At 42.2% G+C, this 24,869-nt stretch overlaps 3 protein-coding genes across 6 annotated transcripts in view; 1 reads left to right on the plus strand and 2 right to left on the minus strand.

Annotated features, from left to right (window-relative positions):
- ALKBH1 (alkB homolog 1, histone H2A dioxygenase) overlaps positions 1-13,090 on the minus strand; it is a 25,364-nt gene extending 12,274 nt beyond the window's left edge. Inside the window, exons 1-3 of one of the 4 annotated variants that reach the window (XM_036314254.1) lie at positions 12,890-13,090; positions 9,299-9,407; positions 5,065-5,194 (exon numbers count right to left, since the gene is read on the minus strand). In XM_036314254.1, the coding sequence (XP_036170147.1) occupies positions 5,065-5,194; positions 9,299-9,407; positions 12,890-13,063 (413 nt within the window). In that variant the 5' untranslated portion in view covers positions 13,064-13,090. Of the gene's footprint in view, positions 1-5,064; positions 5,228-9,276; positions 9,408-12,584; positions 12,818-12,889 lie in introns of those variants that run through there. The other 3 variants (XM_036314246.1, XM_036314262.1, XM_036314272.1) reach the window with 3 other exon arrangements.
- Positions 13,001-21,768, plus strand: LOC118658710 (SRA stem-loop interacting RNA binding protein). Its single transcript, XM_036314286.1, has 4 exons — positions 13,001-13,266; positions 17,993-18,051; positions 20,941-21,048; positions 21,663-21,768. Exons 1-4 carry the CDS (start codon positions 13,170-13,172, stop codon positions 21,732-21,734), a joined length of 336 nt encoding a protein of 111 aa, XP_036170179.1. The 5' UTR covers positions 13,001-13,169; the 3' UTR covers positions 21,735-21,768.
- SNW1 (SNW domain containing 1) overlaps positions 21,769-24,869 on the minus strand; it is a 37,994-nt gene continuing 34,893 nt past the window's right edge. Inside the window, exons 12-14 of the mRNA XM_036314234.1 lie at positions 24,621-24,738; positions 22,533-22,696; positions 21,769-22,448 (exon numbers count right to left, since the gene is read on the minus strand). Of these exons, the coding sequence (XP_036170127.1) occupies positions 22,250-22,448; positions 22,533-22,696; positions 24,621-24,738 (481 nt within the window). The 3' untranslated portion in view covers positions 21,769-22,249. The remainder of the gene's footprint in view (positions 22,449-22,532; positions 22,697-24,620; positions 24,739-24,869) is intronic.

Raw genomic sequence — 24,869 nt, forward strand, 5'->3', positions numbered from 1 at the left:
TTAGATTAAGGTGGTAGTGATGGAGATGCTTAGAAATGATTTTATTCACTGTAACTGCAGACCCTACCAGATTTGCTAGAGGGCTGGAAGTAAGATTTTGTAGTGGCTGCATTCTGCTGCTAGGGTATATCATACCTGATTTATCTGACCCCCTGCTGACACTTAGGTTGTTTTTCATTTCCTCCCTCTTATAGACAATGTGGCAATGAAGATGTTTACACCTAACTATTATACTCTTAGTTAAGAATCTCTAGCTAGCCCTAACCGGTTTGCCTCAGTGGATAGAGCGTCGGCCTGTGGACTCAAGGATCCCAGGTTCGATTCCGGCCAAGGGCATGTACCTTGGTTGCGGGCACATCCCCAGTAGGGAGTGTGCAGGAGGCAGCTGATCAATGTTTCTTTTTCAACTGATGTTTCTAACTCTCCCTCTCCCTTCCTCTCTGTAAAGAAAATCAATAAAATATATTAAAAAAAAAAAAAAAAAAAGAATCTCTAGCTACAGTATTCCCTGACAATAAATTTTGAACAAAACAGAATTGAGGTGCCCTAATTTTGTGAACAGTCTATTTTTGCTTCTAAGTTCAAGTATTTCTTACTCATTTTCTACTTAAAAGTTTTGTTTTCCCTGACCATAGAAACGTAGAAAGTTGAAATTAAAAGTTGAAAAGATCCTCAGAGGTGCCCTAGTTCAATGGTTCTCCATGTGGATGACATGGTAAATAATCAGAATCTACAAGGGAATAATTTTAAACGACAGACCCCCTCTCTTTCTGATGTGCTCTGGGAACATGGGAAAAGCTGGCATTACTGTCCAGCTGGCATATACCCTAACTGACCATGATTCTACCACCTCAAATGGCTTATCCAGTACAATCCTTTTGTTTCCCAGATGAGGAAACAAACACATTATCAGGGAGTGACAGAAGAACTCAGTCCCTAATCTATTTTTAATGCTGTCAGCAATGTCTGAGCATATCAATTTCTTCCACCCTTCACAATAGAAGGTATGACTTTAACATTTTTTATTTCTTGTAATTTATTAGACAAAAGAACTATCTCACTATTGTTTACAGAATGATTTATTAAAGAGATTCGTCTGACCTATCTTAGAAGATGACAACTGGAATTTGTTGTCACAAGGAAAAAAACCCAATTATTTGAAAACACAGGCTGGTTTAATAACAAACTCTAAGCTCTCTTTAACTAACCCTTTGCGGTCGTATTAAATTTGGACATGGGTGTCGTACTGGTCGGAATTAATTTCCATTGAAAGAGCAGTGACACATAACATGCAAGATTATGAAGGATAAACAAGATTTATTAATTCATTGTTACTTTCAGATTCGCAGTACACTTCTTTCGGTAACTTTCTTTTTGCCATTTTGGAGTATTATTTTGAAATAACAAGCGAGAATGCCTAATTACAGTTAGACGTAATCTGTAAAGCTTTATTTGAAATTCTGCGAAGTATCTCTGAAGCTTGTCGATTTCTTCACTCTCAAAAGGCGACTGACTCGCCACGGTGTTTTGCATGGCGAGTGTGGAACGACCGCGTTTGTTTATATTGAGTTTCGATATCTCCGATTTGTCAGGGCAATGTTTTGGTTCGTGACAAGGTCGCTAAGACACTTATGAGCTTTCAGAGAAATTATGAACTGATACATGAATGAATAGAGTTAAGATTCGTACGGTTCCTTGCTGTGGTGGCGGAGAGCAGACATACGACCGGAACGGTAAAAAAGCTTTGGTGGCTGAGAGTAGACAAACGACAGCAAATGGCTAATTTCACTCAAACCGCACCATTAGAACCATTAAACTACAAATAGAACACACAAAACTGGTATAGAGTCTTAAGAGGCTGTTCTAGGACTTCTCACATACTACCTTATTTAATCCTCACATTATCAAATGAGGAAAGGATTACTATAAGGCACAGAAAAGTTAAGAAACTTGCCCTAACTGGTTTGGCTCAGTGGATAGAGCATTGGCCTGAGGACTGAAGGGTCCCAGGTTTGATTCCGGTCAGGGGCATGTACCTTGGTTGTGGGCACATCCTCAGTAGGGGGTGTGCAAGAGGCAGCTGATCCATGTTTCTCTCTCACTGATGTTTCTAACTCTATCCCTCTCCCTTCATCTCTGTAAAAAATCAATAAAATATATTTTAAAAAAAAGAAAAGAAAAGTTAAGAAACTTGCTCAATGGAACAGAGTGAGGAGTCTCAGAGGGAAGGCAGGGAAAGAAGGATGGGGAGGACCATAAAAAGACCATAGAAACTTTCTACATTTCTATGGTCAGGGAAAACGAAACTTTTAAGTAGAAAATGAGTAAGAAATACTTGAACTTAGAAGCAAAAATAGGTCTGTTCACAAAATTAGGGCACCTCAATTCTATGTTTTGTTCAACCAAAGACCTTGTATGCATATATGCATAATCCATGTACACAGACAATAAGATGCTGAAGGCCTGGGCAGGGGGCCGGGGATGGGCTGGAGGAGATCAATGGGGGGAAAAGGAGGACAAATGTAATACTTTCAACAATAAAGAATTATTAAAACAAAACAAATAAAAAAAAAAATTTGCTCAAGTTTACAGCTTTTAAATGGCAGAACCAGGATTTGAACCTAGGCAATCTGATTCTAGAACCAGTGCTTTACATAGCACTAAACCCTTTATACAGACAGTTCTCGGGTTATGTCAGACTCGACATATGTCATTTTGTGGATACATCCCCATCTCCCATTTATTTATATATGTATTAAAAAAGTTCCATCATTTCGACGTATGTACATATGTGCTTTGTTTTTTATTTATTTACAAGTAAAGGTCAGGAATTATCTTTCTTTTAAATTTTTTTTACTGTTTCACTTCATTACTGCTGTGTATGTGCTCCATGTGAGTGACGTAGGTGCTTATGTAGGTGGGTTCCAACTTACGGCAAAAATTACATTGCGCCGTAGGAATGGATCTCCGATGTAACCCAAGGACCTACTATAATCTGGTCTTAACATTCTCTTTCTGCTTCTCCTCTTGACAATTCTATTCATGACTTCCAGGAAGCATTTTCCATAATCTACCTCAATCTAGCTTCCTGACCATTCCCATAATCCTATATAATAAAAGCCTAATGTACAAATCGACCAAATGGCAGAATGACCAGTGGCTATGACACACACTGACCACCAGGGGGCAGACGCTCAACGCAGGAGCTGTCCCTGGCGGTCAGTGTGCTCCCATAAGGGGAGTGCCGCTCAGACAGAAGCTGGGCTCACGGCTGGTGAGTGCAGCGGCAGTGGTGGGTACCTCTCCTGCCTCCGCTGCAGGCGGGTGGTAAGAAGCAAGGGGGCCCAGACGACGAGAGCCCCGGACTGAGAGAGGGATGTCTGCCTGCCGGCTTACGCCCAGGGGACGCTCCTGCATTGAGCATCTGCCCCCTGGTGGTCAGTGCGCGTCATAGTAGCTGGTCATTCCGCTGTTTGGTTAATTTCCATATTAGCTTTTTGTTATATAGGATTCCTGTACCTGCCAAATTACATTATATGGTTACTGGAGGCCTGATGCATGAATTCGTGCACAGGTGGGGTCCGGCCAGCCTGCCCCAATTGGGGCTGATTGGGCTGGGCAGGCCAGGGGGAGGGGCTGCGGGAGGTTGGCTGGCCACAGTGCATGTCATAGTGACTGGTTGTTCTAGTTGCTTGGGTTTTATATATATAGATGTCTCTGTCCTTAACTAACCTACAAATTCCTGAAAGGCAGGAAGTGTCTTTGAATCTCTAACACTTAAACACAGTTATCTGACACATAGCAGAAACTCAGTAATTGTTGAATAAATGCACACATCCTGTGCTCCTATCTCACAGAACTTAATTTTTTACATATTACTTCTTTTTGAAGGCTACTTTCTGTACCCAAAACAGTGGTTTTGCTTTTCTGACTGGCCAAACTCCTAGTCATTTTTGAAGACCCAGTTCAAATAGACAGAGGGGAAAAGGAAGACAATGAACTAAAAATATCACTTTTTAATTCTCTGACACCTCCTTCCTGCCTGAAAGAATTATTTCTTCTTCTGGCCCCACAGCATTTTTCTTGCTGAGCTCTATTATAATTATTCCTGGTCATATTGAGTTCCTGCCACAGATGATGCATTCCAGAATACAGGGACAGTGGCCTACATATCTTTGTATTGCCAATGCTCAGCAATATGCCTGGTACATGACTGGCCCGTAAGAAATATTTGTGGAATGAAGGAATGTTGAAACAACATTAAGGTAAACATTAGTTCTCATGAAGAACAACTGACCTACCATAAAACAGCTGCTAGAATTGATTTTGTCTAGAAGAGCAGAAGTAAAGAGCTTTCAATGTTACTTTTTGCCAGGATACCAGTCTTCACAGGAACTCATTTTAAGTAGAAAAAAGGGCTGAAGGTGAATGAAAATGGATTATCTGATGATCACTGAGGATGAACTTGATATCTAAGCTATGATTAGCAAATCTTTGAAATGGACTTCAATCCTATATAAAAGCCTAATATGTAAATGACCAAACAGCAAAACAACTGGTTGCTATGACACACACTGACCCCAGGGAGCAGATGCTCAACACAGGAGCTGCCCCCTGGTGGTCAGTAGGCTCCCACAAGGGGGAGCGCTGCTCAGCCAGAAGCCGGGCTCAGCCTCTCCTACTTCCGCTGCAGGCAGGCAGTAAGGAGCAAGGGGTCCCAGACTGCGAGAGGGATGGGGGAATCCAGCTGAGGGGATCGGGCCTAAGCCGGCAGGCGACATCCCCCAAGGCATCCAGGACTGAGAGAGGGAGCAGGCCAGGCTGAGGGACACCCACCCCCAAGTGCACGAATATCGTGCACCAGGCCGCTAGTTTAATATAATTGTCAAAGCATCTGCCCAAATGTTCCAGAGGGAAGAATATAATTTTGCTGCATTTGCGTGGAAATGAGGGAAAAATAAACAGGCCAGTTACTTTCATTGCATTGTTATAAAATAGTTCCTTTAAAGATCTGTGATGACTTGAGCTGAATGCTAACATTTCATTGTGACTGATAAAACCTACCTTAGAAACTCTTTGCTCTGTTCCCATAGATCTTGGGTATCTTCTTTAGTCATGTGTTTGTCCAGGTTACATACATTAGGTTTCTGGGAATATAACTTAAGGCACTGCTTCACCCAGTGCCACTGGTAACCTGGGAGGAAGGGGTTTGGGATGAAAATAAAACCTATATAAAAGATGGGTGGGAAAGAAAGGAGAGGAGGAAATTCTCCATCAGTTACTCAGATAGTTTACTTCTGTTGACTTCCTTATACCCTCTACTTTATATTTACTTTCCATCTTCTTTTGCTCATGCTTCTAGTGGCTTCCATTCTTACAAGCAAATGTTCTCATTCCTATTCTCCAATTTTAGAAGAAGAGGAATTCCTTCAAGTTAGTAAAAAGTAAGTTTGATGATCACTAGCCATCTACTATTATGCAAATACCTTGGCTTTTTGGGTTACTCTCAAGAGAAACAAACATTCCACAATTATCATTTGTGTTATCCCAAAGCAAACTTTAGAACTGAAATCGCCAAAGTCACCCTTCAAATTTTCACCCAGTGTCACCATGTACAGAGGTGGTGGCTGCTTCTGCAGTTAATACCTTTAATATTTCAGTGTGCCCTTTTTGCCCTTTCCATTTTCTATTTTCTGGCTAATGAGTCTATAAATTATCACGGTTAAAATAATTGCTGTGATTTCTGCCTCCTGACTAATATAGCAGAGAAGGAATATGGTATGTACATCTGCTCAGTATGGCATGATGCAAATACCTACAGCATGTATGCTGAGAAGATCCTTATAACTTTGAAAGTAATTTCACCTCACTTTTCTCCTTTGTAAAAGAGCAATAATAACATTTAACTAGAATCCTATGCATGGCAAGGATTAATCCATCAAGCATTCAACAGACACACACTGTGCACTTTCTTAAGAACCAGAGATAAAGAGATGAAAAATTTTATCCTTCGTGAAATACCTGGAGATAGGACAATAGACAGTAATACAGATAATGTCATATATTTTTTAATTTTAATTGAATTTATTGGAGTGACATTGGTTAATAAAATTATATAGAGTTCAGGTATACAATTCTGCAATACATCATTTGTACAGTGGGGCCTTGACTTACAAGTGTCCCGACTAACAAGTTTTTTGAGATACCAGCTGTCTCTTGGCCAATTTTTTTGCATTGCATTGACAGAGTAATTTGAGTTAAGGAACTCCTTAACGAGCTTGGTCTCGGAACGAATTAAACTCGTAAGTCAAGGCCCCACTGTATATTGTATTGTGTTCACTACCCCAAGTCAAGTCTCCTTCCATTACCATCTTTCCCCGATTTCCCCTCTTTTACCTCTCCCCAACCCCCCTTTCCCTCTGGTAATCACCAAACTGTTGTCTGTGTCTATGAATATTTTTGTTTTGTTTTGCTTAATCCCTTCACCCTTTTCACTGAGCCCCTCAACCCCCCTCCCCTCTGACGAGATAATATCTTTTAAAAGCCTGGTTGAGAAAAGAAACAAAGGCTGAGGAGTAGTCAAAGAATAAAGAAATAAGGGGAGAGTTTATGGACTTTAGGGTTTAAAAAGACTGAAGCATGCTTATAGATTGTGAGGAAAGAGCCAGTTGAAGAGAACTGGCTAAAAGTGAAAGTGTGGAAAGGAACAGAGCAAGGTCTTGAAAGCCAGAGGAGGTGAAAGAAAGTGGGGTCAGAGGTGAAGGGACTGGCTGAGTTGACAGAACTCTTCTTTCTCTAAAGTTGGAGGACAGAAATGAGAATACTTGCTTGTAAATGTGGAGGTCACTTTTGCATTTCATGTACCAGTAAAATTATCCAAATAATTTAGGAGAGTGATAAGACTGTCTTTATTTTGAAAGAAAAAAGATATGAAACCCCCCAATAATCTACCATGCTATCACCATGTAAAAAGAAAAATTACAGCACACCCCCGCCCCCAAATATGAGATTAAAGGAAGAATACCCTGACCTAGTCCAAGCCTGAATAGTGATAGGAAATTTAATACCTTTTCAGGCAGTCTATTTTAGACAACTATTGTCATCCTTTCACTGAGTTAAAATTTGCCTCTTTCAAATGTTCATGAATTGGCCTTAGGTTCTGACACACAGAGCAAACCCACATTAGCTTTTACTTCTTCTTGATTAATACTTCAAGCTTTACAGCTAACATTTAATGACTATTTACTATGTGCCAGGCATTGACCTAAGCACTTTACTAGGATACTCTTGTGGGTACTACTTAAGAAACTTGCCCAAGGTCATATAATAGTAGATAGTAGAGCCAGGACATGAACCCAGGTAGTATGGTGTCAGAACCTAGGCCTTAACCACTAGTATGCACTACTTCCCATCCCTTCTTGTGCACAACTTTTCAAATGTTTGACACTGTCATGTTCCCCCTCAAGTCTACTCTTCCCCAGATTCAGTTTCTAGTCTTCAGAACCATGATCTTCCTGCTTACTCTCATAAGGACAAGATGTGGTGTGCCCAGGCTCCTTCAGAATTAATAGAATCCACAAGTAAACACAATCCTTCTAATCAAGTCAGAGTAAGAAGAAACTGTCATCCCCCATGTTTTGGACATTATTATAATTCTATTAAATGCAGCTTATAATGGCTAGGAAATCAGAATAAAGACTCTAGGGACACATTTAGGTACCAACTTAAATGATGTCGCTTAAGTGTAAAATCCTAGAAAAGCAAGGACACCAATTTGGAGAAAAGAAAACCAAAGAAGGGTTAACAATCTTGTAGCCTGAACAACTGGTTAAGGGAAGAAGGCACAATTACAGAAACATGGCCTTGAAAACAGGAGCTAGGTCTGAAAGGTAAAGGGCAACCTTCAAGAACAAAGTGATTAAAAGACTGATGGTGATGCATGCTCATTTACCTAAACTCATGGGGAGCAATGCTTTCATATGTAAAGGCCAAATGATTGTTTCCTCTGTGACTTCAGTCATAAGATCATCTTTAGTTCTTTAATACAGAACTAAAGTTCATGAGGCCTTATATAGGATGTATTAAAGCTGTTACACTTTCCAGCCCTGGACAGTGTGGTTCAGTTGGTTAGAGCACTGACCTGTACACTGAAATGTGGTAGGTTTAATTCCCGGTCAGGGCACATACCTAGGTTGTGGGTTCGGCTCCTGGATGGGGCATGTGAGGGAGGCAACCGATCGATGTTCCTCTTTCACATAGATGTCTCTCTCTCTCCCTCTCTCTCTCTCTCTCTCAAAATCAAGACATAAAAAACCCCCACCCAAACAATTTTTTAAAAAGATGTTACACCTTCCCATGTTATTAAAAAATACTTTAGTGGTCATACTATATTAAGAGCTATAATATAGACCTGGCCCTTAGCACAAAAATCAATATTTCTTTTTAGGGGTATCACTTGCTTTTAATCCATACTTGAAATCACAAATGCAATGTTAACTTTATGTCCTCTAGAAAGAAACAAGATGACAGATATAAGATTACTTGGCCAAATAAAGCATTTCCATATCTTCTTAATAGTTCATAATAATTAATCTCATTACTTTATCTGCAAAGTGAGCTACCCAATATCACTAAAATTTTAGGACTTTTGATCTCATTACTGTAATTCTTTTTTCAAATGTTCAGCCTTGATGATACCAATAATTTTTAAGTTGTTGTTATGCCATTTGAGAATACAGGGATTTTGTGACTGGAGTGAACATTTTTATTTTTTAAAAAATATTTTTAGTGATTTCAGAGAGGAAGAGAGATAGAAACATCAATGATGAGAGAGAATCATTGATTAGCTGCCTTCTGCACACCCCACACTGGGGATCCAGTCTGCAACATCGGCATGTAGCCTGACTGGGAATCGAACCATGACCTCCTGGTTCATAGGTTGACACTCAACCACAGAGCAATGCCAGCCAGTCTGGAGTGACCATTATTAATTATTCTATCACTCAAAGTGGTTTTTCTGCCAGAGTAGGTGGGTGTTCAGAGAGTTGTGGCAGGAAGCCCAGAGTTAATGTCCTATTTTTCATTTGTACCTGGTGTGCAATATAAGCAGCACTAGTGACTCCTGTTCTGTCCTTTAGGAGTGCTACATAAATGGAAATCTTAGATGAGGCAGAATTTAGGAGGGGTTGGACAGTGGAATGTTTCGGTGTGTTTGCTGTTCTTCTTTTGTGTATTTACTAGCTCCTCTTCTAAAATTAGATAAATGATTGAATTCACCTTGTAGGTCAGCTGCACTCACCAGGATAGCCTTCCAGTCCATAAGCTCGCCAACTGCTGACCGGCTGAAGTCCTGCTCTGTGTGCATCGTGGTCACTGACTGAGGACACACTCAGCTGAGATCTGACCACCTGGCAGGAAGGAAACAAGTTAGAGGGCTAAAGTTATTTTACAGATCAAATCTGAGAACTTCAAAGCTCTAAAGATATTTCTGGTATGGGGCAAAGTTAGGAGTCTTAAGTCCGGGATCCTAAACTTAGTCCCATCACTTACTTGATATAAGACTTCGATAAGTCACTTCTTAGAGCCTCAGTTTCCTCACCCATATACTAACAAACATTAGAGAGCTATACAGAATTAAGATAAGTAGTAATAAGAAGCAAGCTGATTTTTGCCTTAAAGATTACCTTTTCTTATGATACCATACCTTTGTGATTTCTTTTAGGCAGGGGTCCTCAAACTACGGCCCGCGGGCCACATGCAAATACAAGTATTGTTTTTGTTCCCGTTTTGTTTTTTTACTTCAAAATAAGATATGTGCAGTGTGCATAGGAATTTGTTCATAGTTTTTTTTTTTAAACTATAGTCCGGCCCTCCAACGGTCTGAGGGACAGTGAACTGGCCCCCTGTTTAAAGAGTTTGAGGACCCCTGCTCTTAGGACTCTAGTGTTTGGTGTGCTGGAATACCGAGTCACAATGCTGTTTACTTCCGTTAGGGCTAATAATGCTTCTGAGGTATTTGTATACAGTTGGTGTTTATTTTAATTTTAATATAAATTGATTTCAGAGAGGAAGGGAAGAGAGATAGAGATATCGATGAGAGAGAATCATTGATTGGCTGCCTCCTGCACATCCCCTACTGGGGTTCGAGCCCACAACCCAGGCACATGCCCTTGACCGGAATCGAACTCGAGACCCTTCAGTCCTCAGGCCGACGCTCTGTCCACTGAGCCAAACCAGCTAGGGCTACAGCTGGTGTTTAAACAGAGCTATGAGGAACACCAGGCTGGAGAGGGTGAGAATGGAAAGAGAGTACTCTAACCATACAATCTGTCAATAAAACATTAGGAGCCCTGTTTGTTAAAAGTACAATATGTATTCTCTTTTATTTGCTTATTTATTTAAATATATTTTTTATTGATTTCAGAGAGGGAGAGGGTGAAAGAGATAGAAACATCAATGATGAGAGAATCATTGATCAGCTGCCTGCTGCATGCCCCCTACCCGGGATTGTGGGCATATGCCCCCTGATCAGGAATCGAACCCTCCCTTCCTGGTTCATAGATTTATGTTCAACCACTGAACCACACCGGCCTGGCTATTTGCATCTTTTAGATAAAACTTCAAATTGAAACTTGAAACCTTTTGTCTTTGTTAATTAATTAGGGATTAAGTTTTTCAGGGGCTCATGGGAGTTTTGCTTGCATATAGAGCACCTTATAGATGGCTCATTAAATTGGTTAAGAGATCCAATGCAGTCACTAAAATAGAGACATTTAGAAAAAAACAACTTTAATCTTCCATGAATAAACTTAGGTCTGGCTTGCCTTAGAATACATCAAATGATCTCTTCCAAAAAGATGTTATCTCTCATCCTATTAACTTCACCAAGTGTGGAGATTTCCAGACAAAATACCAACAAGTGGCTGGTGTTTAACTAGTCTGCATAATAAAATGGCTATCTGGAACTCTCTGAGAGTCCTGACCAAGCTAACTTTTCCAGGTACCTAAAGGTTGATAAAATGTTTTTTAACATTTTGTGATTTCTTAAATAGACCATACTTAATAGTGTATTGTAATTCAGCAACACCCTAAAGGACCTAAAATATAATATGCTAAACTGAACCAAACCCTGAGATTTTCTTTTTAAATGTCTTTATTGATTTCAGAGGGGAAGGGAGGAGAGAAACATCAATGATGAGAATCATTGATTGGCTGCCTTTTGCAGGCCCCCTACTGGGGATCGAGCATGCAACCTTGGCATGTGCCCTTGACCGGAATGGGACCCTTCAGTCCATAGGCCAAAGCTCTATCCACTGAGCCAAACTGGCTAGGGCAATCCTGACCTTTTAAAAATATTTCTGTTGTCCCCTCGCCCCCATCCCTTGCCAAACTGTTGCCATTACTTCCTCCACTGCTCTCATTAGGTGTCTTTTAATAGTAACTTTCTTCTCTAAGTTGCTACTTTTTTTTCTTTCTTTCTTTCTTTTTTTTTTTTTTTTACAAATACCATTATCATTTAATTTATATGTGGAATATAAAAATTAAATAAATGAACAAACAAAACAGAAACAAACTCAGGTACAGAGAACACACTGATGATTGTCAGATGGGAGGGTGCTGGGGGACTGGGTGAAAAAGGGGAAAGGATTAATTGGCAGTTCCAAAATAGTCACAGGATGTAAAATACAGCTTCAGGAATATAGTCAATAATATTGTAATAACTATGCATGGTGTCAGGTTGGTACTAGACTTATAAGGTGATTACTTCATGCGTTATATAAATGTCTAACCACTATGCTGTACACCTGAAACCCATATAATATTAAATGTCAGAAGTTGCTACTTTCAATCTGTTTTGAGCTGGGTAACTAAATACCAAAGGTTTTATTACTCCATAGTGTATTTATTGAGTACTTACTGGTACTGTTCTAGGTACGTGCTACACACAATGTCTCCTTCTCAGGTGACTTAATTCTAAAAGTATGTATGATGGTCAAGTTATGGGCAAAAGTAGCCGAGTAAGGGTCTGAGGGACTCTCCCATGAATCAACTGTATCATTGCAGGGGTGCAGACTTTCTGCATGCTGTTCTGACAACTCTAAGACCATTTCTGCTAACAGGCGAAGCTGCTTAAGAAGCTGCGTTCCGGACAAACGTGGTGGTACGGTGGCATTCCAATCTTACTGAGAACTATTACGAAGCTTGGAAAGAATGCCTCATCCAGCCACCTGCGGACAACACCAAGGGCAAATTATGGGATCGGGCATCCTCAAGGGTTAAAGTAACTGCAAAGGAAATACACACTACACTGTAGCTGCGATTCTCCCCGTGCGCCCTGCGCCCCGCCCACAGGTAGAAATAATGGGTGATGCTTAGACTCGTTATCCCTTCCCTTTCAACTTGGAGAGATGACCTCTGAATAACCTCTGAACGCCTTCTTCCCAGGAGGCTCAGCCAAGACCGGTACCAGTTTCATGGACAACAGCGATCCCTCTCAGCTCGGGGATTATTCGGGTGGTTGGCTTTTTCAAAACTGCTGAGCGCTACCCGAACGTCTACGAACACGGTTTACGGTTTTTTTTTACCCAAATCGAAGTAGAAAGGCAAGTGGACAGCTAATGCAAGGAATAAACACCCATTCCCAGGCATTTTTTGACCCAGGGCACCGCCACGAATGGCCACGTGGAGAAACCAGCGGCAGAGCTCTTCATCGCCAAAGCGGGACGTTTCGTGGGCAGTTCAACTCCGTGCCCGCGGAGGGCGGCGGTCGCTCAATCACCTCCAGTCTGGAAGCGAAAAGGGGTGAGGAGGGCACTGAACCCGCCCCCGCCCCCCCCCCCCCAGGAAGCGAGGCAAGCCGTCGGGGAGGCGCGCCCGCCCCTCTCCGTACCTTGTGGGCCACGGGCCCCGAGCCGCGGGCCGCCGAGAAGTCGATGACCCCGCCCAGGTCTGCGGTCCCGGGGCGGCTCTGCCGGTAGAAGCGGAAAAGCTTCCGAAAGGCGTCCTCCCCAGGCTCTGTCGCTAGCGTAGCCACGGAGCCCAGGGCCGCCGCCATCTTCCCCATCTCGCTGCCCGGCCCCCTCTGACCCGGAAGCAGATCCCCGCGCTCTGGCGGCGGCAGGTTTTTCCGGGGTCGCGACCTCAGGTCGCCGAGGTCCCTCAAGCTGAAGATGGCGGCGTCGGCAGCGAGGGCCGCTATGGCCCTGCGGGCCAGTAGCAGTCGGCCCGTGGCCTTTGTCAGGAAAATCCCCTGGACCGCCTCTTCAAGTGAGTGATGGGGACGTGGCGGGCGGACTTTCCGGGTGCAAGCGACCCCCCGGAGCTCTGCTTTCGGCGCAGCCCTGCGGCCGCTGGTGGCCGCCTGAGGAGGCTGGGTCCGCTTCTGCGCTCACCGAGGAGCAGAAGGACATGCTTGCGGGTAACCGTGTAGGGATGTCCCTGGAGCTTTTGGGGCGCGTGTTCACGCTCTCCTGCCCATCGGGGTGATTTGGTGGAAAGGCTCTTCCTCGGGAACGTTAAGATTTACCATTGAGAAGGGTTTGATTTGATTGCGGTGCTGGGGATGAATTCAAAGGGGCAAGATGGGAGGCGAGGAGACGAACTGAAATGCAGCTTCAGGCATTTAGCTCAAAGATGAGGCGCTGAACTAGCGGAGTGGTAGAAGGGAGGTCGGAACCATTGATGCGAACAAAACAAAATCGACAGCTTTACGTGATGTCTTGAAAGGCGGTAGAGCACCCGGTGAGGGGAAGGGAGGGATGGCTTCCAGGCTTCAACGTTGGCGGATTCCGTGGTTAGAATGTAGGGGAAGCGGGTGGCAGGGAGAGGAGTTAAGTTGGAATGTGTCGGACAGAGGAGGTTGCGTGTGGCCGAGTGGGAAGTGTGGCCTGAAGCCGTACTGCGTGGCTAGAATTCCTCGCCGGCCATTCAATCCTGCAACCCGACTCGCGGGCGGCACCTGGGGAAAGGGCTCGCCACCGTGCCTCCATGTCATCCCCTGTAAAATGGAGCCAGGACCTTCCTCATGCGACTGGGAACGAGTTTCTATGTATAGTGCTTAAACTTGTGCTAAATGTAGAGTAAGTACTCAATAAATGGTAGTTATTTTCATGATTACTAAAGTGGAAGCTCATGGGAGAGGCATAGGCGGGAGATAGAAGGTTAGGAGTAATCAGTACTGAAATCTCTCACCAACATTGGTGGGGTTTTTTTGGCTGCTGTTTTGGGGTAAGGTTTTTACCTTTGCTTACCAGAATTTACATCAGCAGTTTTACAATTTACATCTTTATGACTTAAGATTTTACATTTGCTTACAGTCACATGGATAATCCATGTGTTGAGTCAGTTCCCTTAAAACAATAGAACAGGGGTAGCTTCTCTTAATTTTTGTGGCCCAGATATGATAGTAGGATGGGAAGTAGATCAGTTTGTGTCTCACCTTCTCAATAGGTTGTGGGTGAAGACCAAACCCAGTAAAATGTCTTGCTTAGGCCCTGTGAAACTGTAGAAAGGCTCAGGGGTTTCTTCAGCATCTTGCAAATGTGAGATTCCAGACCGTAATGGGGGATTAAAAACCCTCCAAGAGCCCGGCCGGCATGGCTCAGTGATTGAGCGTGGACCTATGAACAAGGAAGTCACAGTTGGATTCCGGGTCAGGGCACATGCCCCAGTTGCGGGCTCGATCCCCAGTGAAGGGTGTGCAGGAGGCAGCCAATCAATGATTCTCATCATTGATGTTTCTTCCCCTCTCCTTTTCTCTCTGAAATTTATATACACATATATATGTATGTGTGTATATACCTATACATATGCATATATGTTACAGAGAACCCGAATAAATCAAGCAGTGCTCAGAGAGTTTGGAGTTACACTTTATTCACCGCGGTGGGCTTAGAGAAAATGAATTCAAATTCTAAGCAAAGCTACAAGCAGAACTTCCCTTTTTATGAAAGAGCCAGCCCTATGTGTGCTTAGTGGTTGTCTTGCTGGTGGCCTTGAAAACATTACAGTTCTATCCAATTAAAAAATACACCTGGCATGGCACTGAGAGTATGGGCCTATCTAGTCTCTGGCCTACAAGGTCAGACAGCTGCGTTTATCTTCCTCATTATTCAAGCAGGCTAAAGCAGGCTAGGAAGCAAAGTTATTTTTTTTAGAATAAGAGGCCGTCTAAAGAATAGCAGAGAATTCCAAACAGTAGTTTTACAAAATAGGGGTTAGCCTGTATGTATGTGTGTGTGTGTGTGTGTGTATATATACACACACACACACACACACACACACACACACACACGAGTGGCCAGTTTATTATGACCACCTGACGTTTGTAGGCAAATTAGCTATAATTTCCGCACTGAAGTTGCTAGAGGGCCAGACCATTATAAATAGGGAAGCAGGTTGTTTACCACGACAGAAGTGATTTTTTTCTGAAGATATAGGTGAACAACGCGATTTAACAGCCTTTGAACATACATACTGAGTGGCCAGATTATTATGACCACCTAGCCGTTTGTAGGCAAATTAGCCGTACACTGCATCATATGGGGTATGGAAGCCTAACGCCTGTTCGAACACCTTTGCTGTCTGCAGTTACCAAGATAAAACATCTCCAATTTGCACAGGAGCACAAGGATTGGACAGTCGAGCATTGGAAAAAAGTCATGTGGTCCGATGAATCACGTTTCCAGTTGCATCATGCAGATGGCAGAGTGAGAATTTGGCGGTCACAGCATGAAAGCATGCACCCCACATGCATGAGTACAACCCTTCAAGCTGGTGGGGGCAGTGTTATAGTTTGGGGCATGTTTTCCTGGCATGATTTGGCCCTTTAATTCGTGTGGAACAACGTCTGAATAGCACAACATACCTAAGTATCATTGCTGATTAGGTTCATCCTATCATGTTGATGGCGTATCCTAATGGAGATGGCTTCTTCCAAGACAATGCGCCATGCCATGGTGCTTGTATTGTGCAGGAGTGGTTTCAAGAACATGAGGGAGACTTTACCTTGCTTAGGTGGCCCCCACAATCACCAGATCTCAATCCAATTGAGCATTTGTGGGACAAAGTTAAAAGAGCCATCAGGCAGTTGGTTCCACAACCATCAAATCTCACAGAACTGGACAGTGCTATTCATCAGGCATGGTGTCAGATTCCTCGCATCACCTTTCAACATCTCGTGGAGTCGATGCAAAGAAGAATCGCCGCAGTATTGAAGGCAAAAGGTGGCCCAACGAAGTACTGATGGGTGGTCATAATAATCTGGCCACACAGTGTATATATATATATATATATCCCATGTTCAAAGGCTGTTAAATCGCGTTGTTCACCCATATCTTCAGAAAAAAATCACTTCTGTCGTGGAAAACAACCTGCTTCCCTATTTATAATGGTCTGGCCCTCTAGCAACTTCAGTGCGGAAATTATAGCTAATTTGCCTACAAATGTCAGGTGGTCATAATAATCTGGCCACTCAGTGTATAATCTCCAAGAGAGTCTGTAGAACGTTCAATTTTGAAAGTCTCTCTCAGTTCATTCATTCATCAAATATTTAAAGGGTATCTATTATGTGGTAGGCATTGTTCCTCGTGCTTGTAGCTGTTTTTTCAAAAAAATTGTAGTTAATTTGGGGAAAGGTTTACCTTCCAGAGCTGGTTTGTTTTGGAAGTGAATGTTTTCTAAAACTTTAATACCTGGTTTAAGACATGTATGTTTAACACTGTTTTGTTTATCCTCCAGTAACATGTTCTGTGAGATTCTGATCTTGCCACCTGGTTTGACCAACTATAGAGCTCTTAAGAAATTTAGTCTCTGGATTGTTGAAGGGTTAGCAGACATTTATTCATTTAGCAAATATTTCCCAACTGTGTATCAATCACTGTGGGCATAGTGGACTCAACACTCAGGAGCTTTCACTGTAGTGGTAGAGGGGAGGAGGCTTACAAACAAGTGTAGGTGGTTGTTGAACCAGTGAGGTTAGATGAACTAGGCCCTGCAGTGGTCGGCAAACTGCGGCTCGTGAGCCACATGCGGCTCTTTGGCCCCTTGAGTGTGGCTCTTCCACAAAATACCGACTTCTGCGCATGGGCCACAAAGTTTCAATTGCACTGTACATGTGCGCCCACACGTGGTATTTTGTGGAAGAGCCACACTCAAGGGGCGAAAGAGCCGCATGTGGCTCTCGAGCTGAAGTTTGCCGACCACTAAACTAGGGGAAATAAGCAAGTATTATGAATGCAAATCAGATAGTACAAGCCTTGTAGTTCAGAAGAGAAAGAGATCATGTTTTTTGGTCTTTAACTTTATCCACTGCTCATACCCACCTCATAGGGTACTGTATGTTGTCTTGTCTTTCAGTAGAAGCTCAATGAAATAATATTCAATGGATGTATTTGGCCTGGGTCTTGAAGGATAATTACAGTTTAGGCAGGAGGAGATAGGATTACTGACACGTCAAGGAGAAGGAATGACATGCAAAGATGGGAAGTGACAGCATGCATACACAGAATTTCATTTGCTGAATAGCAATGGGAGATAAGGCAGGAAGGTTGTAGGTAGGATCAACTCAACAAATTTTAGAAAACCAATTATTTAACTTAGTGTAAACTTTAAATTATGAAAGGCAAGTATTGAGATTTTATTTGGAAATCTCTTTGTTGTAATTGCCTTCTATGTGATCTTCTCATAGGGATTATAATGCAGGCACTTAGTACAATGTCTGGTATGATGATATTTGTTGGGGATGAAGACTACAGTTAACTCAGCAATTTATCAGTCCATGTCCCTACCCCATCACCTCCGCAAATCTGGTACATTACAGCTTCATAGTCAACACCTTAGCTGCCTCCTAAATCTTAAGGCTTTAGGAAATGCCAAGTAGCTCCTGTTCACAAGAAGTTTGGAGTTCTAGGACACCTTTTGCTTTCTATCTACAATCCAGGATGGAGGATACAAAATGCATTAACTACTTTTAATGTTTTCTCTTCCTATACAGGTGAGCTGAGAGAACACTTTGCACAGTTTGGCCATATACGAAAGTGCACTGTACCTTTTGTGAGTATTTTTAAAGTATTAATGTTATTCTTTAATTCCTTTTTATTGTTTTTGTCAAAGCATGTCAACTACCTGTTTGTCTAATGGAGTGAAGCTGTTTAGTCTTTGTTGGTAAAATTTGGGTGATACTGATTAAAAAGTGAAAAAACAGCCGTAACCAGTTTGGCTCAGTGGATAGAGCATCGGCCTGTGGACTGAAAGGTCCCAGGTTCGATTCCGGTCAAGGGCATGTACGTTGGTTGCGGGTACATCCCCAGTGAGAGGTGTGCAGGAGGCAGCTTATCGATGTTTCTCTCTCATTGATGTTTCTAACTATCCTTCTCCCTTCCTCTCTGTAAAAAATCAATAAAATATTTATTTTTTTAAAAAGTGAGAAAAACAACACCACCATATCCTAGGCATTTGTGCTAGTTTTCCTTTTTTTAAATTTTTTAAAAAAATACATTTTTATTGATTTCAGAGAGGAAGGAAGAGGGAGAGATAGAAACGTCAATGATGAGGGAATATCATTGATTGGCTGCCTCCTGCACGCCCCCTACTAGGGATTGAGCCCGCAACCCGAGCATGTGCCCTTGACTGGAATCGAACCTGGGACCTTCCAGTCCGCAGTCCAATGCTCTAGCCACTGAGCCAAACCAAACCAGTGAGGGCTTGTGCTAATTTTTATTGTTGCAGAACAAATTACCACAAATTTAGTGGCTCAAAGGATATATATTATCTCACGGTTTCTGTAAATCAGGATTCTGTGCACACACTAGCCGAGTCCTCTGTTGAGTGACTACGTAACTGCAGCCTGTCATCTGGGACTTTCGTCTCATCAGAGGCTCAACTGGGGAAGATTGGTTTCCAAGCTCCTACAGGTTTTGGCAGTTGTTGTCTTTCAACTGTGGGACTGAGCTTTTCTTTTCTTGCTGGCTTTCAGCTGGAGGCTGCTCTCAGATCGTAGGGCAGTGATGGCGAACCTTTTGAGCTCGGCGTGTCAGCATTTTGAAAAACCCTAACTTAACTCTGGTGCCGTGTCACATATAGAAATTTTTTGATATTTGCAGCCATAGTAAAACAAAGACTTATATTTTTGATATTTATTTTATATATTTAAATGCCATTTAACAAAGAAAAATCAACCAAAAAAATGAGTTTGCATGTCACCTCTGACACGTGTGTCATAGGTTCGCCATCACTGTCCTAGGGACTACCTGCAGTTTTTTGTTTCCTGGCTTCTCTGTAGGCTATTTCCCAAGATGGCAGCTTGCTTCCTCAAAGTCAGCAAGGGAGTTTCTTTCTTCTGTGTGCTAAGATAAGTCTTATAATATAGTCACAGATTGACACCCCATCACACCCCATCACCGTTGCCATATAACCTGATCAAGGGAGCAATGTCCCATCACTTTTGCCATGTATTCTTTTAGTTAGAATAGCACCGGTCCGTGTCCCCCGCTCCTCCTCCAGTCAACCAGAGGGGATTATATAGGGAGTAACAAGGGGATCATGGGGCCATCTTAGAATTCTGCCTGCTACAGTATTATAATAATGAGATCGTAGAGGATAGTTTATCATAAAATTGGTGGAGAATATCTATTTTAACTTTTATCCTCATTAGGTTGGGTGCGTTTTAAAAAAACTTTTCATATTGATTACATTCCCATTGCTTTCTCATGATGGTTTAGAAATCAATCTATAATTTGTTCTACTTTATCCTGAGCTGAATTTTTCTGTAGGCTTTCTAGAATTAACTGTTTTTAGCAGGTGATAATGGTAGTGGTGATGAGGGTGATTGGTGTCAGAAATATAACAAGATTCTGAAGCTTAAATTTTGTTTCTAGAAGTGAGGAAGTTAGAAACAGGGAGAGTACTTCTTTTTGTGATCAGAATTTCCTTTGACTATTACTGCTACTGTGATTTGTATCTAGAATGGCACAGGAAGCTCATTCTCATTTCTCCAATGGTGGCAAAAAAGCAGAGAGAATCCTATATAATAAAAGGCTAGTATGCAAATAGACTGGATGGTGGAACAGCCAGTCACGATGACGCACACTGATCACCAGAGGGCAGTTGCTCAACACAGGAGCTGCCCCGTGATGGTCAGTGTGCTCCCATAGGGGGAGCACTGCTCAGCCAGAGCCGGACTCACAGCTGACGAGTGCAGCGGCAGTGGCGGGAGCCTCTCCCACCTCCGAGGCAGTGCTAAGGAGCAGCGAGCCCAGCTTCTAGCTGAGTGTGCTCCCACAGGGAGACTGTCACTCAGCCAGAAGCTGGGCTCACAGCTGGTGAGCACAGCAGAGGTGGCAGGAGCCTCTCCCCCCTCTATGGCAGCGCTAAGGACCCCTCAGGGGATGTCCGACTACTGGCTTAGGTCCGGGCCTAAGCCGGCAGTCAGATATCCCCCAAGGAGTCCCAGACTGTGAGAGGGCACAGGTCAGGCTGAGGGACACCATTTCCCCCCCCGCGCGCCCCCCCCCCCCCCCCCGCATGAATGTTGTGCACCGGGCCTCTAGTGTTAAGATGAACGTAGGGATTAAGCTTTGGGTAATTAGGAGAGTGAATATCCATTAAAGTAAGGTTTTTGTTTTTTATTGATTTCAGAGAAAGAGGGTGGAAAACTTAATGATTAGAAAGAACCACCCATTGGCTGCCTCCTGCACACCCCCTACTGGGGGTCGAGCCTGCAACCCAGGCATGTGCCCAGACCAGAAATCAAACCAGTGACCTCCTGGTTCCTGGGTTGATGCTCAGCCACTGAGCCACAGGGACTGGGCTAAAGCAAGGTTTTTGACATTCATTAAAATGTCTGTTATCCCATTTTGGCAAATAAAACATTGGTAGTTTGATTTGGAGCTTATATAAACTTTCTCAAGTTCATGATTATTTTCTTACATTTTGAATTTTTAGGACAAAGAGACTGGCTTTCACAGAGGTATGGGTTGGATTCACTTTTCTTCAGAAGAAGAACTTCAGAATGCACTACAACATGACAATCATGTTATTGATGGAGTAAAAGTAAGTATTTTTCTATATATCGTGTACTTACTGTATATCAATTAAATAGGTCAGAAGTGTGAAATGACAGAGATTTGGGGTGATCTTTTAAAGAATGGCGGTGGTGGTAGAGTGCCCAGTACTAAAAGGTCTGGGGAGGGAAGTAAGGAAGACTCGGTCATGGGTAGCAAGCATATGTAACACCAAGCAGTGGAAATGGCAGCCTATTTATCAGAGGATGAAATCCTAGCTTTTCCACTTATTATGTGGCCTTGGGTCAGGCTGATTTACAATTTTTTTAAATAAATGTTTTTATAGATTTTATAGAGAGGAAGGAAGAGGGAGAGATATATAGAAACACCGATTGGCTGCTTCCTGCATGCCCCCTACTGGGGACTGAGTCCCCATGTGCCCTGACTGGGAATCGAACTGGGTGACCTGGTGCATCAAACCACCAACTGAGGCTGGGCTAATTTACAGTTTTTAATTGAAATTCAGGGAGTCTTACAAAGAACATCCTCTTGACTTATTGGTGCTGACTTCCTAAAAAAAAGGCAGTCTTAAGGGTTTTCAGTTTTAATGTTTTTGCAGACATTGGCTTTCTTTACAGTGCTTAATTGATTTTTTTTTTCCAGCTCCATGTTCAAGCTCAGAGACCAAAAGTTTTGCAAGGGGATCAAACATCTGATGAAGAGAAAGATTTTTAAGACTATTACTATTACATAAAAGAACAAAACAAAATTTTGTCTAAATGTTTTTATTTGAAACAAATAGGTGCACCAAGCAAGCGCTTACTTTTCCCCACTCCAAATTAAAACACAGGGGCATACGTCATTTGGCAGGACAGTTCCAATAGGTGAACATCCTTCTACTCACTGTGGTTGGGTTAACTTTACTCATAAGCAAGCAGTCATTCTTACACAAAATATTAACCCCAAAGTACTAATGTCACATAAAAGGAAGTGGTCTTAATTTCATTTATGGGGCAGTATGTTCTATAAATGCCAAAAGGTGGGAGAAGCACAAACACAACCCACTCTTTAAAAAAACTAAATAGTTCAAAGTAGAATTTTCCATTCCCCCCTTTCTGCTGTAATAAAAAGTAGTGCTGGGATCTGACCCCAGATTTGGTTTTTATCTGGCCCGTTTACAAAGTGTTTGCCCATATGACTTGCATCATTAGGGTTATGGGTAATAGTCCATTCACTGTGAAGAGGTGTATCTATTCCTTCCTCCTCTTTTTGCCTTCATGCTCATGTTCCTTGGGGCGGCTGCTATCTGAGGGTCTTTTAGAGCCACCGTGCTGTTTGGCTTCTTCCAAGAACTTGTCCAAACCAAAAGGATCTTCCTCAAACTGAACTGGTCCTTCTCTACCTCTTTGCCTACGGTCTGAACCAGAAAACTCCTTATCGGGAACGAATCTAGGGAAAAAGAGAAAGAGCCAAATTATAAACTACTTCACTTGCACTCATGCAAACCTTGAAACTGAACCGTTTGCTTGGTACCTGTTGGTCTTTATTCTGGCTTCTAGATCATCACCATACATGTCCTTATCCAGATTTTTACTGGGCCTATAAATATTCTGGGCCATATCTTTACCACCTCTCCAGGCTTGATCATAAACATTGTAAATTTCATCTTCTCCACCTGCAAAACCACTGTCCATGCCCTGTAGAGAACATTATAAGTATATGTTATAATTTATTAAAAGTTGAATCTGACTACATTCATTTATAGCTCACATTTTCAACAACCTTCATTTAAAAAGTCCATAAACTTGTTCATATCACCTTCGGGTTCTTAGCTTAAATTAGGTACTCATTAACAAGTTTGACTAGCAAAGTAGTCATTAAAACTGCGGGACTCTAGTATAAGCAGTTACTTGGCAATTTGAATCTGTATAGACATAGTGGCAAAAAGATGAAAGTACCATAAAACATCTGATGCCATTCCGAATAATAATATGCCCCTTAACTGCCTGAGAACATCACTATCATAGCATGAGGTAACAGGGCTCTCAATGAAAATCTTAAGTCAACAAACTTATTCCATATATTTAGAGAAATTTAAATGATTTAAGCCTAAAGTTGTAAAGGGTAACTGTCAAATATTTACTTATGCGGAGCTTTCGTGCCTAACCCCCTTTGCTCAGACTGGTAAAATGCCATTGTGTATAGTGTTTAAGAAGACAAGCTTTTTGACATCAAGACAGCCCATCAATGAAATCTGAGTTCCATTAGTTACGAGCTAAACCTCTATGTGTCAGAATTTCCTCATCTTCAAATAGAGGTAATAATAGCGTGACTTCATGGGGTTTTTGTAAGGATTAAATAAGGTAATACAAGTAAAAGGCTTAGAACAATGCTGAGACTATAAGAAGCACCCAGTAACTTATTAACTAAAAGAACTTACTCAAATGCTACCTTCAGATCTTAAAAACTCCCCAGTCATAATTAACCTCTCCGCTATATCCCAGTAGAACTTTACACTTTTATATTCTTACCACAGTCTTGTTTTTATTTATATACATTAATCTTGTCTTTTCCAGTAGACTTTGAGGACAAAGGCATGAGGACAAAGGCATATCTAGCACCCCCCCCCCCCCGCCCCCATATTTTGAGGGCAGGCACCTACCTTGCTTAAAAATTTTTTTTTATTTAATCCTCACTTGAGGATATGTTTTTATTGATTTTTATAGAGAAGAGGAAGGGGTAAGGGTAGGGAGGGGAGAGAAACCAATGAAAGAGAGAAAAGTCGATATGGGCCCCAATGGAGGATCAAACCTGCAAACATTTTTTTATATATATTTTATTGATTTTTTACAGAGAGGAAGGGAGAGGGTTAGTGAGTTAGAAACATCAATGGGAGAGAAACATTGATCAGCTGCATCCTGCACACCCCCTACTGGGTATGTGCCCGTAACCAAGGTACATGCCCTTGACCGGAATTGAACCTGGGACCCTTCAGTCCACAGGCCAACACTCTATCCACTAAGCCAAACCGGTTAGGGCAAACCTGCGAGCTTTTGGTGTACAGGACAATGCTCCACCTAACTGAGCCATCTGACCAGGGCCAGAGCCAAGTTTTATAACCTAATTTCTTTCCTTTTCCACTAATGTCTCAAATCTTAGCTAATTCTAAGAGGTAAAAATCAGAGCTGTTTCATTTTCTTTCTTAAGTTATAATATACAACTTACAATTTTTTTCTATCATCTGCATTAGGTTGATCCAAATCTATATGTTCATTTTTTTCCCCCAGAGGTTTGGTATTCATATCAATACTTAAGGTAACTCTATGTTTTTTGTGGGTGTTAACCCTCACCCGAGGATGTTTTTTCCATTGATTTTTAGAGATTGGAAAGAAGGGAGGAAGAAGGTGAGGGGGGAGAAGGGGAGAAAGAGAGAAACATTGATGTGAGAGACACATCATTTACTTGCTTCCTGCACATGCCTCAACTGGGCCAGTGATTGAACCTGCAATCCAGGTATATGCCCTTGGCTAGGAATAGAATCTTTGACCCTTTGGTGTGCAGGCAACGCTCTAACCATCGAGCAACACCGGCCAGAGCAAAATAACACTATTTCTATTGTACCTTGGATTGGTTGAACAGCCTTTGGTCATATTGAACTTCATTGGAAGTCCGAGGATTGGGCACACCAAGAGCAATGACCTCACTGATATCTCGATTTTCATTTCTCTGCAGTTTCGACCTGTTTCAAAATACAATGTTACTAACTGAAAACTCTTCACAGACAAGCTGAATTTCAATTTTAAAAACATAAGCAATCTCAGAAGCTAAGGAAATGTGTATGTCCTGTTAATATCTCAAACATATATTCCC

Source organism: Myotis myotis, unplaced genomic scaffold (assembly GCF_014108235.1).
Source record: "Myotis myotis isolate mMyoMyo1 unplaced genomic scaffold, mMyoMyo1.p scaffold_m19_p_1, whole genome shotgun sequence".
Taxonomy (NCBI): domain Eukaryota; kingdom Metazoa; phylum Chordata; class Mammalia; order Chiroptera; family Vespertilionidae; genus Myotis; species Myotis myotis.

Coding starts and splice junctions, on each gene's coding strand:
- LOC118658710 (XM_036314286.1), top strand. CDS start 13,170: ATGGCGGCGTCGGCAGCGAGGGCCGCTATGGCCCTGCGGGCCAGTAGC. Junction 13,267..17,992: donor CCCCTGGACCGCCTCTTCAA/GTGAGTGATGGG, acceptor CTTCCTATACAG/GTGAGCTGAGAGAACACTTT. Junction 18,052..20,940: donor GAAAGTGCACTGTACCTTTT/GTGAGTATTTTT, acceptor TTGAATTTTTAG/GACAAAGAGACTGGCTTTCA.